General features: G+C 37.4%; 2 protein-coding genes across 2 annotated transcripts; both read left to right on the top strand.

Annotated features, from left to right (window-relative positions):
* Positions 1–399: 399 nt before the first annotated feature.
* Positions 400–3,814, top strand: LOC119993863 (glutathione hydrolase 3). The gene is made up of 7 exons (XM_038841158.1): positions 400–615; positions 1,157–1,497; positions 1,767–2,285; positions 2,502–2,737; positions 2,836–3,100; positions 3,203–3,340; positions 3,429–3,814. The coding sequence occupies exons 1-7, from the start codon at positions 498–500 to the stop codon at positions 3,702–3,704; spliced, it is 1,893 nt and encodes a 630-aa protein (XP_038697086.1). The 5' UTR covers positions 400–497; the 3' UTR covers positions 3,705–3,814.
* Positions 3,815–5,738: 1,924 nt separating this feature from the next.
* Positions 5,739–13,007, top strand: LOC119993413 (mitochondrial-processing peptidase subunit alpha-like). The gene is made up of 13 exons (XM_038840563.1): positions 5,739–5,894; positions 6,464–6,706; positions 6,793–7,089; positions 7,178–7,345; positions 7,486–7,653; positions 7,746–7,829; positions 8,425–8,491; positions 8,786–8,883; positions 11,290–11,362; positions 11,445–11,515; positions 11,657–11,706; positions 12,409–12,521; positions 12,638–13,007. Exons 1-13 carry the CDS (start codon positions 5,856–5,858, stop codon positions 12,688–12,690), a joined length of 1,524 nt encoding a protein of 507 aa, XP_038696491.1. The 5' UTR covers positions 5,739–5,855; the 3' UTR covers positions 12,691–13,007.
* Positions 13,008–13,209: the final 202 nt, after the last annotated feature.

Genomic DNA, 13,209 nt, shown 5'->3' with positions numbered 1-13,209 from the left:
TTAGATAGCAATTCTCCCACTCACAACGAATAATATTAGAACGAGTAAGAGGGAGAGAAGATAAAGTAGTTTTCGCATATTTGAAATTTGATCGGAGTAGAACAAAAGCATGAAGAATAATATCAAGATCAAACATTTATTTATTTATTTATTAAAAAAAACACAGTTTTAGAAAAATACGGACTGCTAATTTTTTTAGAAATGGCGGCCTATCCCAATTTCCGAAAATAGCCCTTGATAATTCTGCATCATCAGATATTTGTTTGTCTATACATGTCAACCAGAGATTCCAGTTGCCCATTCAGATCCCACATACTGGCCAGATTCCTCATGATATTGATGGGTATACAAATATATATATATATATATATATATAAGATACGTACACGCAATTGGACACAACCACCTAACTAATCCTACGATTTACCTCTGAGTCGGAGGTATCGAGAGTCAAAGGAGCTTTGGGTGGGGCTGCACAGCACAGGGACAGGCACACCATGGAAGCTCCTCTTCTGGGTAGTCACCAAAGTGTGGGAGCCAATTCCAAGAAGAAGAAGAATCGGAGAGGAGCTCTGTGTTGGTCCCTTTTTGCTTTTTTTATAATCTCAATCACAAGTCAGTGCTTCTTCTCTTCTGTCATACTGCTTTAATCTCTGACTCCATTTTTTTTGTATCTAATATCTTTATCTGAAACTGAAACTGCAACTTTCGCGTGTTCTTTAATCCAATAGGGCTTGAAAGAAATTCATAAGTTTATTCTTTGAACTGGGTTTCTGGAATCGATTGGGAAAAATAAGTGTTTTTTTTTTTTTTTTTTTTCCATGGACCAAGATTGCAGCTTTATCTAGTGAGATTCATAATTCTCAATATACATCAAATTTTGTTAAGTTCAATAAATATCTAAAATTTCAGTTTCATCCAGCCTCTAGCAATTTTGGAACATAATTTGAGTTTTCTTGCTGATCAAAATACTCATAAAAGTAATTCCAGAGGTTAAAGAATCATAATTAGCAGAGTTATGCAACAAAATCTGGTCATCTCAGTCTATAAGTAGTCGTTTCATTTTGATTTATTTTGTTGTCTCACAATTCCCATGGATGGGAAATTGGGTACCCTATGCAATATAATGCTGAGTATTGTAGTGCTTGCCTTTTAGTTGTAGCCCTTATATTCAGAGGTGATCCGAATTTTTGGGTGCTGAGAGGAGGAAATGAGGACAATGATGGAACTATTGAAGTCGATGATCCTGACGTTGTTGAGTCAGATCAGGGTGTTGTCGCTGCTGATGATGGCCGATGTTCTAAAATTGGAGCATCGATGCTTAGGCAGGGAGGGCATGCTGTTGATGCTGCAGTGGCAACTTCATTGTGCGAGGGTGTTGTTAATGCAATGGCAAGCGGGATAGGAGGTGGAGCTTTCATGATTGTCCGGTCTTCATCAACTTCAAAAACTCAAGCTTTTGACATGAGGGAAACAGCTCCATTGGCAGCTTCAAAGGTTTGAACTTCTTCCTTCGAGCCAAAATCAAAATGATCTGGTTGGAGCCATAGTTCAATGGTTCTTGCTTATAAGAAATCTCACTTTACAATACCTAGTGAAGATCAAGCAAAGCGATTGCTCAACCTAGTTTGCAGAGGTACATATGAGATTTCTTATGCTGGACCCATTAGTACTATGGTGATTTTAGATTAGATCAACCTTAATGAAGCACTTGATCCAATTTTGTTCATCCTTTTGATGGTAATATTTTGATCCATTAAAAGCAGAATATGTATGCAAACGATCTTTCAGAAAAGTATCATGGTGCAAGGTCAATGGGAGTTCCTGGCGAGATAGCTGGTCTTCATGAAGCTTGGTTGCAGCATGGGCGTTTGGCTTGGAGTACTTTATTCCAACCTGCAATCGAACTTTCTAAATATGGTTTTGTGGTGGCTCCTTATCTTGGATTAAACATTGCAAAATGCGCAAAAACAATCTTCAATGACCCAGGGTTGCGGGAAGTTTATGCACCAGAAGGGAAGTTGCTAAAAGCAGGTGATATATGCTACAATGTAGAGCTGGCCCAAACCTTAGAGGCAATTGCAGAACAAGGACCACAAGCTTTTTATAATGGAGCTATTGGTGAGAAGTTGATTAAGGATGTGAAAGAAGCCGGTGGAATACTGACAATGGAAGATTTAAGGAATTATAAGGTGGATGTGATGGATGCATTGGCCGTGAATGTGATGGGTTATACCATATACGGAATGCCACCACCATCAAGTGGAACAGTTGGGCTCTCAATGGTGGGTGATATCTTTCCTACTCTCCCTTTACTCTTCCTTTTAAATCGTATGGTTATGCAATAGAGTCTACTATTGATTTTGTAGTATACATTTCAGTTTTCTCGATTTTGACTCTTTTGATCAACAAGATGATTTTGGACTGTACAAATTTCTTCATGATGTAAACGTGAGATTTGAGAATGTAGCGTGCATTCAGCCGCTGTTGATGTAAAGCAGGTATTGAACATCTTGAAGAGCTATGGAAAAGCTGATGCTGCCAAAGGGAATATTGGTCTACATCGCCTAATTGAAGCACTGAAACACATGTTTGCTATTAGAATGAACTTGGGAGACCCTAATTTTGTTAACATAACGAATATCATGTCTGAAATGCTTTCCCCGCAATACGCCAAGCAAATTCAGCAGAAGATATTAGACAACACTACTTTTCCTCCTGAATACTACATGAACAGGTATTTAACTACTACGAGATTGTCACCTTCTTATCGTTTTTATGCTGATATCATTCTCGGAGGTCATGGTTCTTAAAGTTTCACTTCTAAACTTGCAGGTGGAGTCAGCTTAGAGACCATGGAACCAGTCATTTCTGCATTGTTGATGCAGATCGAAACTCTGTATCAATGACGACTACTGTAAATTATCCTTTTGGTGCCGGGGTGCTCTCTCGTTCTACTGGTATTATCCTCAACAATGAGATGGGTGACTTCTCAGCACCCTCTGAGTTGTCCCCGGACATGCTTCCTCCGTCTCCAACAAATTTTATTGAACCCAACAAGAGACCTTTATCTTCCATGTGCCCTCTCATTATTACCAAGGTATAAATAATATCCTAGTTCCTTCCCTGCCCTGGTTGTTTTTATAGTGTTGCAATTCTAGAGATGCATTGCTCGGGACTCAACAGTCTGCGACGTTGGCAGGATAATCAACTGGCAGGAGTTATTGGCGGTAGCGGTGGAATCTACATAATTCCAGCAGTGCTTCAAGTCTTCATCAACCATTTTATCTTGGGGATGGAATCATTAGCAGCAGTAAAGAACCCTAGGGTTTACCACAAGGTTCCTTACATCTTTTTACACATAACATCTTTGTGTCATCTTGAATTATATGTACTGTAAGCTGACATAGTGTTCCAACTCTATGCAGCTAATACCAAATGTGGTTTTGTACGAAAACTGGACTTGTATCGATGGTGAACGCATTGAACTTGCGGGTGAAGAAAAACAGTTTTTGAAATCAAGGGGTCATGAACTCGAGGCCAGAGCGGGGGGAGCCATCGTCCAGTTTGTTGTTCAGAGCCTTCAAAAGCCGGTTATGGTAGGAAGAAAAATTGGGAAGGAGTTCAATAACGCCTCAGTATTCCATGGAACTCTTACTGCAGTTTGTGACCCGAGAAAGGATGGGAGGCCAGCAGGCCTTTGATATCTTGGAGTAGTAACATCCTAGGTTCAGATAAGAAGTTCGATATACAAGGTTATTCAATGAACTAAAATCTTGTAAATACTGCAGACCTAAATTAAGCCTTCATGTCTCTGTAATAATTTTGTATCTTCACTATTCTTATTCATCAGTAATAAATAATGTGACGGAGTTTACGTCGCAAACAACAAATCAAAAAATTAAAAAATTTCAAATTAGCAATGGAATTTTTTGTTGTTAATTTGCCACGAAGCTAGCAACGAAAATTCTATCTCTAATTAGTTATTGTCAATTATTTATTTTTTAATTATAAAATTATAGTTCTAGTTTAGCGACGGAATTATATTGAAATTCCCTCGCTAATATTTTAAATTGGTTTTTTAATATACTTGTATTTAATAATTTTTAAAAAATATTGATACGAAAATGTTGTTAAATTTCTTTGCTAATATTGTTTTGAATTTTTTAAATTTAATTTTCTTAAATTAATATTTTTGAAAACAATTACTGATGGAATTTTTGTGTCGTTGATTTTTAAATTTTTTTTGAATTTCATTTTTAAATAATGATTTGTTTAGTTTATGTCTTTTTATATTAAAATGTGTAAGAAAGAATATGAAATAAAAATAAATTATATAGTTCTCATTAGAAGAGTGCCCATCATTCTCGCGGTTATCGTCAGAGCTATTATTGGGAAGACAATATCCCCATATGAGAAAAGAGTTCCTCTACATTTGCTGACTCCAGGACACTTTTAAGTAAATAGCCCTAACAAAAATTTTAAGGGTGCCTTCCCTCTTATAAATTCCTAACTATATTTACTAACCAAACCCATCCTTAATTTATTTCCTAGATCGGCCACTGGGGATGTTGATTGATTATGAACACAAATGTAGAGGTTATTTAAACATTAGCATGCATGTTGGATGAAATTTAAAATAAAGATAAAAAATTGGGAGACGGAAGGGTTTTTCAAAATTTTGCTCTCGCATTAAATATGTTTTAACACATATTGAATCCACATTTAGATCCTCACCAAACCGAATTTGTTGACAAAATCGAATCGAACCGTAATTGTTCAGTTTGGCTTTGACTAAATTGAAATTATTTTAAACTCTAAATTCTAAACACTAAACTCTAAATCTCAAATTCTTAAACCGAAAAATTAAATCGTAATCCCTAAACACTAAATCGTAATCTCTAAATCTTAGTAACACAAAATAAAATTTGATGATGTCTGAAACAGGTCTACCCTATTAGAAGGATCAACCAAGTCAGACTGAGCAGGAATAACTGATCTCTCCTTCTTCGGTACGTGGTCTCTTCCTTCCTTCCTGCACAAAAAGCGAACGTAAGCTTCTGTAGGGCCCCGAGGGTGTACTCGGGGGACCTCTCCGACGCTTGGTCCCCCGACGCTCAAGTCAGTACAGTACTAAACTTGGGAGGATGACTCGTTGCTTCGAGCGTTGCCTCTTGCTCAGTAAGTATTTTAGAGTGCAGGAGTGCAGGAGTTAGATGGCTTACCTGAGGGCAGAGGTTCCCCTTTTATATGAGTTTGAAGTGTTTGAGTTGTAGTAAAAGTCAGACTCTCTCTCTCATTGGTTTTGTTGGAGGGCTTTTGGGGAGGATAAATTACCTCTGTACCCTCCTTCAAAGGGGAGTAGGACTCTGTCTAGAATTGGAATCTTAGGAGATTCTTCATGAGCTGAACTTCGTACGTACACGCTTCTGCAGTACGGTTATCGAAGTGTGGTCTTCGGTCTGTTCACTGAGGTATGATCTTTAGGCTGTCTATACAAAGGTGTATACTTTGGTTAAGAACCGAAGTGTACCCTTCGGTATGTTACCCATATCGTCTTCGCTGGCACTTATTCTGTCACATGGCCTTTTGTCATTATTAGGGGTATTTTGGGAATATCAAAATTAAAAAAAAAATTTATTTGGAGGAATTTGGTGATGTAATTACTGGCTTATTACAGCCACGCTTTTTCCAAATTAGAACACCAATCAAAGTCCCGAAAACACCAATCCAATACACCGTTAATTAACGGAGTAAGAGTAATTCTCTTCACTCTTCAGCGAATCTCCCACCCAACCACCACTAAAAAGATTCAAAGAAAGCTCGAGACCGTGAGCGTCCATCCATCGGCCACCATGTACAGAACCTCTGCTTCTCGCCTTCGGGCTCTCAAGGTTAGTATCGTCTCTGTCTCTGGTGATCTTAACTTCCTCCCCTACTCATTGGATCTCGTTGCCAAGTATCATAAATACTTGTTTGAATAGAAGTTATTTTGTCTGTTAAATCCTTGGTAACGCCTTCTATTAGTGGTCGGATCTGATCATAGTTCTGTTGCAGAAAAAATGTGTTGATTCGATATACTTGGGTTTGGTTTGTTGCCAGCAATATATGAGAAAATTTTATGATAATTGTGATGGAATCGCAAAGATAGTGATGCACTTGAATGGTCGTAATAGAAGAATTAATGGAACTGATTGAGTTAATTATATTTGTTTGCGTCTTGCTAGAAACGAGAAATATGGATTTCAAGTGTTCACTTGTTTCCGTACAACTGGATAGTGAATGAATTTGAAAATGGATAACATTTGGAAGGAGGTAGCAGTAGTGCTTAACTGCTTATACGAGGTGTCTTCACGATGTTAACTTCACATTTTGTGTTAGTTGAGTTTTGCTTTTGTAATAAATGTATCTGGAATTTTGGTATATATGGAAATACAATATTTCTGAAATCAAACTGGTTTAGGGTCGCACATGGAACAGAGCACCTGCAAGATTTGCAAGTTCAAGCGTCATTGCCCCAAAGTCATCCTCTTTTGGTGGTTTCTTTAGCGGGCTGATTGGGGAGCAGTCCAAGTCCTCGCCGCCTCTAAATTTCCCTCTTGCAGGTGTTGACCATCCTTCTGTGTTGCCTGATTATGTGGAACCAAGCACAACCAAAGTCACGACTCTTCCAAATGGTGTCAAAATTGCCTCAGAAATGTCTGTGGTACGTGTGTATTGTTTATGGAATCATGGGAGGATTAAACTTTTTAAATTATTGAGAAGTTACTGTTGGATTGTGTTGCCAATCAGAATCCCATAGCATCAATTGGGTTATATGTCGACTGTGGTTCAATCTATGAATCACCAGACATTTTTGGGGCTACACATCTCCTGGAGCGCATGGCCTTCAATAGCACAATAAATCGAAGCCACCTCCGTGTTGTGCGGGAAGTAGAGGCAATTGGTGGACACGTATCAGCCTCAGCATCAAGGGAGCAGATGGGATATACCTATAATGCTCTGAAGACTTACGTACCTGAAATGGTAGAGATGCTAGTTGACTCTGTCATAAACCCTGCTTTCTTGGATTGGGAGGTCAATGAACAGGTATCTTTCCATGATTTTGCCATGCATCTGCTGATTTTCTTCTGCAATAGAACTTTGCTTACACAAAAATGACACTCTATTTGTGCAGCTTCAAAAGATGAAAAATGAAATCAGCGAAGCTTCCAACAATCCACCTGGCCTGCTTTTGGAGGCAATTCACTCTGCTGGGTATTGTGGCGCATTGGCAAATCCTCTTTTAGCCCCAGAATCCGCAATAAACAGATTGAATAGTAATATTTTGGAGAAATTTGTTGCTGTGAGTCTGATAAAATTTCATTTAAAAGTTTGGTAGCTATTTCATGTTCTTATCTCATCATTTTGCCTTTTTTTGGTTTTTACCGATTTGTGCCAATCTTTCCCTATCTCATAGACTGTGGTATGATATGAGAATTTTAGGAAAATTATACTGCTTCTCGGATGGTTCTTGCTGCTTCGGGTGTTGAACATGAGAAACTGTTATCAGTTGCTGAACCGCTTTTGTCTTACCTACCAAGTATAACTCGTCCTGAAGAGCCGAAGTCTGTGTATGTTGGAGGCGATTATCGTTGTCAAGCTGACGCAGGGGTATTGTCATAAGAATTTGGAAGACCGAAGACCTTATCTTTCTTATCATCCATCCAGAACTTTTAAGTTTTAACTGTCATATTGCCTTGCAGGGAAAAACACATTTCACTCTTGCATTTGAATTGCCTGGTGGTTGGCATGGGGAGAAGGATGCTATGACTCTGTCTGTGCTTCAGGTTTTGATTTTTGAACTTCCATATCAAGTCCTGAATGACTCTTTGTTGGTCTATCTAGAATGACACTGTTGTGTGGGTTTGTTACTTTGCTGTTTCCTTCTATTTGTACTATATTATTTCAATGACATTTTATACTAATATTCTGTTTCAAATTAAAATAATTTCTTTTATTAATATGATCAATAGTTGTTTGTTTTTTGTTGATTGATAAGCTCAATCATGTCCTACATATTAAATAGTTTAAAAACTATAAAACTTATATGCATATAGACTGAAATAAGATAACAGAAAAGTATTTAATATTTGGGATATCTAAAAAGTAAACAACTCCCGTACGTAAGGCTCCTACAGTGGGCGGCGTTGGAGATAGGCAAGATGTACTTACACCTTACCCCCACATAATATATGAAGAGGCTATTTTCAGGAATTGAACCTATGACCTCTAGGTTCCATCATTGCAACTCTAGTATCACTGGACCATATGTTCACCTGTCAGTTTGGGATATCTAAACCTGAAATATTTTCCTTTTGTCATTTTTTATTGGATTTCACCTTAAAAGGCTATAATGAATGTGATTATAAATGTATAATGCAGATGCTAATGGGAGGTGGTGGATCATTCTCCACTGGTGGCCCTGGAAAAGGGATGTACTCAAGGCTATGTAAGTTCCTCTTAGTATACTCCATCTTGGATTGATTATGATTTATGAGTAATGTTAGAAAATGTGAATGGTGCACAAATGTTTTTATGTGCTTAGGAAATACCGTTATGCTGCCTGCCATTTGATGTAGCTACTTGTTTGTATGTTTCTATGTGATTCCCTATTTTCTGTTAGCTACACTTTTTGTCTTTTGACTTTTTGATTTGCTTTTACAATGCGGAAAAGGCAAGTTTTTTCCATTGATATAATCACCTCTCATTCTTCAACTTGGTTTTGTCCTGATATGATCTGCAGATCAAAATGTCTTGAATAAGTTTCCTCAGGTTGAGTCCTTTTCAGCATTCAGTAACATCTACAATCATTCGGGCATATTCGGTATCCAAGCTACCACTGTAAGTCACCAATGAGAAAGTTCAGTTATCTCCTTATACAATCTGTGCCTGTTGAAAGAAGATGATATTTATGATATTAAACTGCAAAAGTAGCCTGAAAAATGGGGTTTGTGACAACTTCTCGTCAATTTCTTTTTCTATATGTCTGTTCTATGCTATCATCTTAAGTTTGTTGATGTCTAAGCAGAAAGTGTAATCCATTCAGCACTTGGTGGGGTGGGGGGCGTTGGAAATGGATTCTGAGAAGTAGAAATGTTGTGTCCTATTATGCAGAACCATAGGATACCTTGAACACTGAAGGAAATTTTCTAGAGCTGATGTGAATATAATAACTATCCCTTTTCCTCATAATCATGCAAGAATTCCACAATGTGCCAGTTTTTATCACCTTTATTTTTGAAGATAGAAATTTAGGAAGTTCTTTAACCTTGAAAATTTGGAATTCTTGGTAATATGATTACCATGGTTCACCCCCTCAAGCCCAAGCTACAACCCAATTTGTTAGATCCTAGCTTATTGCAAAGACTGCATTTTTATTATATTTTGAGCATTGGAAAAAAAAGTTTTGGCATGCTTATCTGTGAATGAATGCTTCCGCCCATTCTACCATAAGTACCTATCCTTCAGCTAGGTCTTTCATTCATTATGTATAGTATTAAAATGGTATTTCATAATTTTCGTAAAAAAAGAAAAAGAGAAACATTGTTGAATATAGAAAATTTAGATAGCTGAAGTTATATTTTTCACTTGAAATTTGGAAACGAGTAAGATCTCTTATTTGGAGATCATGTTATTTATAGGCTCAGTTTATAAATGGGATGTGTAGTCATTAATATATTTTACAGGTGACGGTGAAGAATGAACCATTGTTCAGTTTGGGCATGTCTGTAAAATAAAGAAGTATCACTGGACTTTAAATAGGTAGGCTTTTATTTTGCCTTAAGGAGACGTATTAATCTCCTCCACTTTGCAAAACTTTTTTCAACAGAAAGCCCAAACTAAATAATTGAGGATTCCCTCCAGTTGCTTTAACTAGATAAATTGCTTGATACGCATTTTTCTAAAAGTCAACCAAATCTTGAGTTATGTTGTTTCAATGAAAAGGGGATTCCCACTGGTGATTTGTGGAAAGAACTCTAGAGACCTTGGTGATGGATGCTTCTTTTAAATGGACAGAATTTGAAACCTCAATGATAGATGTCTACATCACATATCAATGGTTTGATCCAATCAGAAGGCCATTGTGGATAGATTGCATGCAAATTGGCTATGTAAGAACAAGTTTCCATAAAAAATTTGCTCCAAGTGAAAGCATGTTGAGAAGCTGAATCTTGCTCAGTCCATGATGAAAGCAGTGCAATGCAATTGTTATTTCTAGAATTCTGAACAAGGGAACTTCTATTGATCCGACACTGCTAAAAAAGGAGAATTCAACCTGTAAAAGTCTTATATTGCTTGATTGAATATGAGAAATAAATTGTTTAGCTTGGATGGATGGCCTTTTTGTCATGGAGAGGCATCTATCAGTTGTGCCTTTCCCAATTGAGGATTCTTGGGACATTTGTGCTGCTTGCTTTCATTGCAGACTGGCAAATCTTTAATTGCTCGTTTGGCATCGACAATGTTGGGCAGTATGGATGCATGCCCACCTTTTCTTCTCTCTCTCTCTCTCTATGTTTCGAACATCTTTGCTTTTCTTTTCATAAGCCGGTGTTTTCTGTATTTGGAGTTGGAATTTAGTGTGTTAACTTCCTTAAGAGGGTTATTTTCACTGCAATAACAAATTTGCTAGAACTTTATTTATTTCGATCTTAGATATTCAGTTCTCTCGCGATGCTTGATGTTTGGCGCAAGTGATGGGATGAATGTGTGTTGGTGTTCCAAAGTTGGATTTGATGGTTTTGGGAGGGGTCTTTCTATGTTGTGGTGGCTGGTCATTTAGCGGCACATTCTTATTTTGTGGATTAAACGTATATGGATGGTTTGGTGTTTGTGATAATCCAAGAAGAAGATGAGAGGCATAAGAGGGTAATAATGACAGCTGTAGTGGCATTCCCTAGAGGCAGTGCAAGAAGCTGCAAGGGCTGTAAGGGGTAGTGGCAGCTTTTATTTCATCCAAAATTGTATTAATGCTGTGCCCCTCTCCAACCTCCCTCGCCAAAAGAAAGAGAAAAACTTTGGCTCAGCATTCTTGTGCCTATTAAAGCTTTAGTTTCACAGTCTTTTACGCCTCTGATGGTTTGCAAATTATTTTTGTCTTTTAGACATACGAGCTCTAATGTCCATATGTCTTCCAAATTCCAATGTTCTTGTTCTTGAATGTCAGTGTTTTCTGCATGTTGTTTTTATGCCTGCAATTTTTGCATCATGGTGCTCCTGTTGAATTATATACCCTTCTGGACTCAGGGTTCTGATTTCGTATCAAAGGCCATTGATTTAGCAGCTCAAGAGCTCATATCCATTGCATCACCAGGAGAAGGTTTTGTGCAATTCTTTCTATCCTGGTAGTTATGTTATCCGGATGCAGTTTGTTGGACTGTAACTTTCTTTTCTCTCTGCAGTTAGCCATCAAGAGCTGGATCGTGCCAAACAGTCAACAAAGTCTACCATTTTAATGAATTTGGAGTCCAGAGTATGTGACATCTTCTTTCTTTCTCGATTGCTGATGTGAATCCACCTGAAAGCATAAAGATGACCATTCTCTATTACTTCTCAGTCTTCTCTTAATTCTTAATTGCTTGAAGACGAGGCACTTTTTTTTTTTTTTGTCCAGATGGTTGCTTCAGAAGATATAGGTAGGCTGGTTTTGACGTATGGCATGAGGTATGATCTGAGTCATGACTCTGTTTCTCTGGTGCCATAAGGGCTGCAGATTATGATGATTCCATATTTCCATTAGCTCAGTGCTTGACAAATATATGTTTTTTTCTCCATGCATGTTCTGTATCTTCTTTTGATCGTTGTTGGGCAGTCTCTTAGTCATGATAAAAAGGGTATATGGAGACCAAACACTAAAATATTGCCCTTTTTCTTACTTCTTTGTTTATGGAAAGTGAGATTTCCTGAAGCCGTTGACAGTTATGTTATGGAATCTGGTCCATATTTGGATTTGGGGGCGAGTTAGACTAAGAGAGCCGATTGTTTTAGTTTTAGGTTTTGACTTTAAAGTTTTAAGTTTTTTTAATCATTGAAAACTGAAAAAAATTGATTTGCCTAAGATCTAAGACCCGGCCAGTTCATTGAAACCCAGCCGGGTCATTCGGGTTGTCGCAGACTAGCAGTGTAGAAGGACCAAAATGGTTTAACCTTAATTGCGGTTTTACAGTTCCAACTGGCCGATTTAGATTTAAAAATTCGGGTTCAAAACTTGATTTTCTTGTTCTTTATTAATGTGGGAACTGGGAAGGAAATTTTTTTGTTATGACATTTGCAACTTATACTTTGTATCAGAACGTTCTAGTACTTGCGTAGTCAGTGTAAGGTGGTATATTTTGTGTTTATTTATGCAAATGTTTTCTATTTCAGGAAACCGATTGAACATTTTCTCAAGGCCGTGGACACAGTTTCACTGAAGGATATCGCTTCAATAACCCAAAAGCTACTCTCCTCCCCTCTCACTATGGCATCTTATGGAGATGGTATTTCTCTTGGCTTCTTAAGAATATTCCTTTGTTATTGATGGTATATCGTGTTTTAACTATAAAGAATTGGCCTTTATCTGATGATATTCATTGTCTATTTGTGTGTTCTGCAGTTATTAACATTCCAACCTATGATTCAGTAAGCAGCAAGTTCAAGTCAAAATGAAATCTATTTTTTCGATTCTAATTGGCCATGCGCATGACAAGTTACTGAAATTGTTGTGCATCTGCAAACCTTCAAGCTCTTGTATTCCAATTTCAGTTGAAAATAAGAAGAGACTTGGATGTTCCATTATTATCAATAAATTGATGGTCCCTTAGGAGCATCTTTTTGAATTGCCTCATAATTGCTTGCGGCTGTTCTGGTTGATTTTGATTTCCCTTGTTTCATGGTGTATCTGATGATTTGACTATGAAAAATAGATGAGCCTCTGTGGTAGATTAGTTCACTGAATACCGAGCATTGAACAGCTTACTTTGGTACATTACTTCCCCAAAGATTTTTGTGGTATATATATCAATCCATCTGGAGCTTGTGATTGAACAGTTTGAAGTGGCTGGTACATTATCAGTCTTTTGACCTTATTGCTAATGAGATTATTTTGCTAATGATGATTATTTTGTAGCTCATGAGATTTTTCAATTGATGTTGGTCACTCGAAAGGTTTACAGGATATTATGAGAC

Source organism: Tripterygium wilfordii, chromosome 23 (genome assembly GCF_013401445.1).
Source record: "Tripterygium wilfordii isolate XIE 37 chromosome 23, ASM1340144v1, whole genome shotgun sequence".
Lineage (NCBI taxonomy): Eukaryota > Viridiplantae > Streptophyta > Magnoliopsida > Celastrales > Celastraceae > Tripterygium > Tripterygium wilfordii.
The sequence above is the reverse complement of the archived record's forward strand: the minus strand, read 5'-3'. Positions and strand labels throughout refer to the sequence as shown.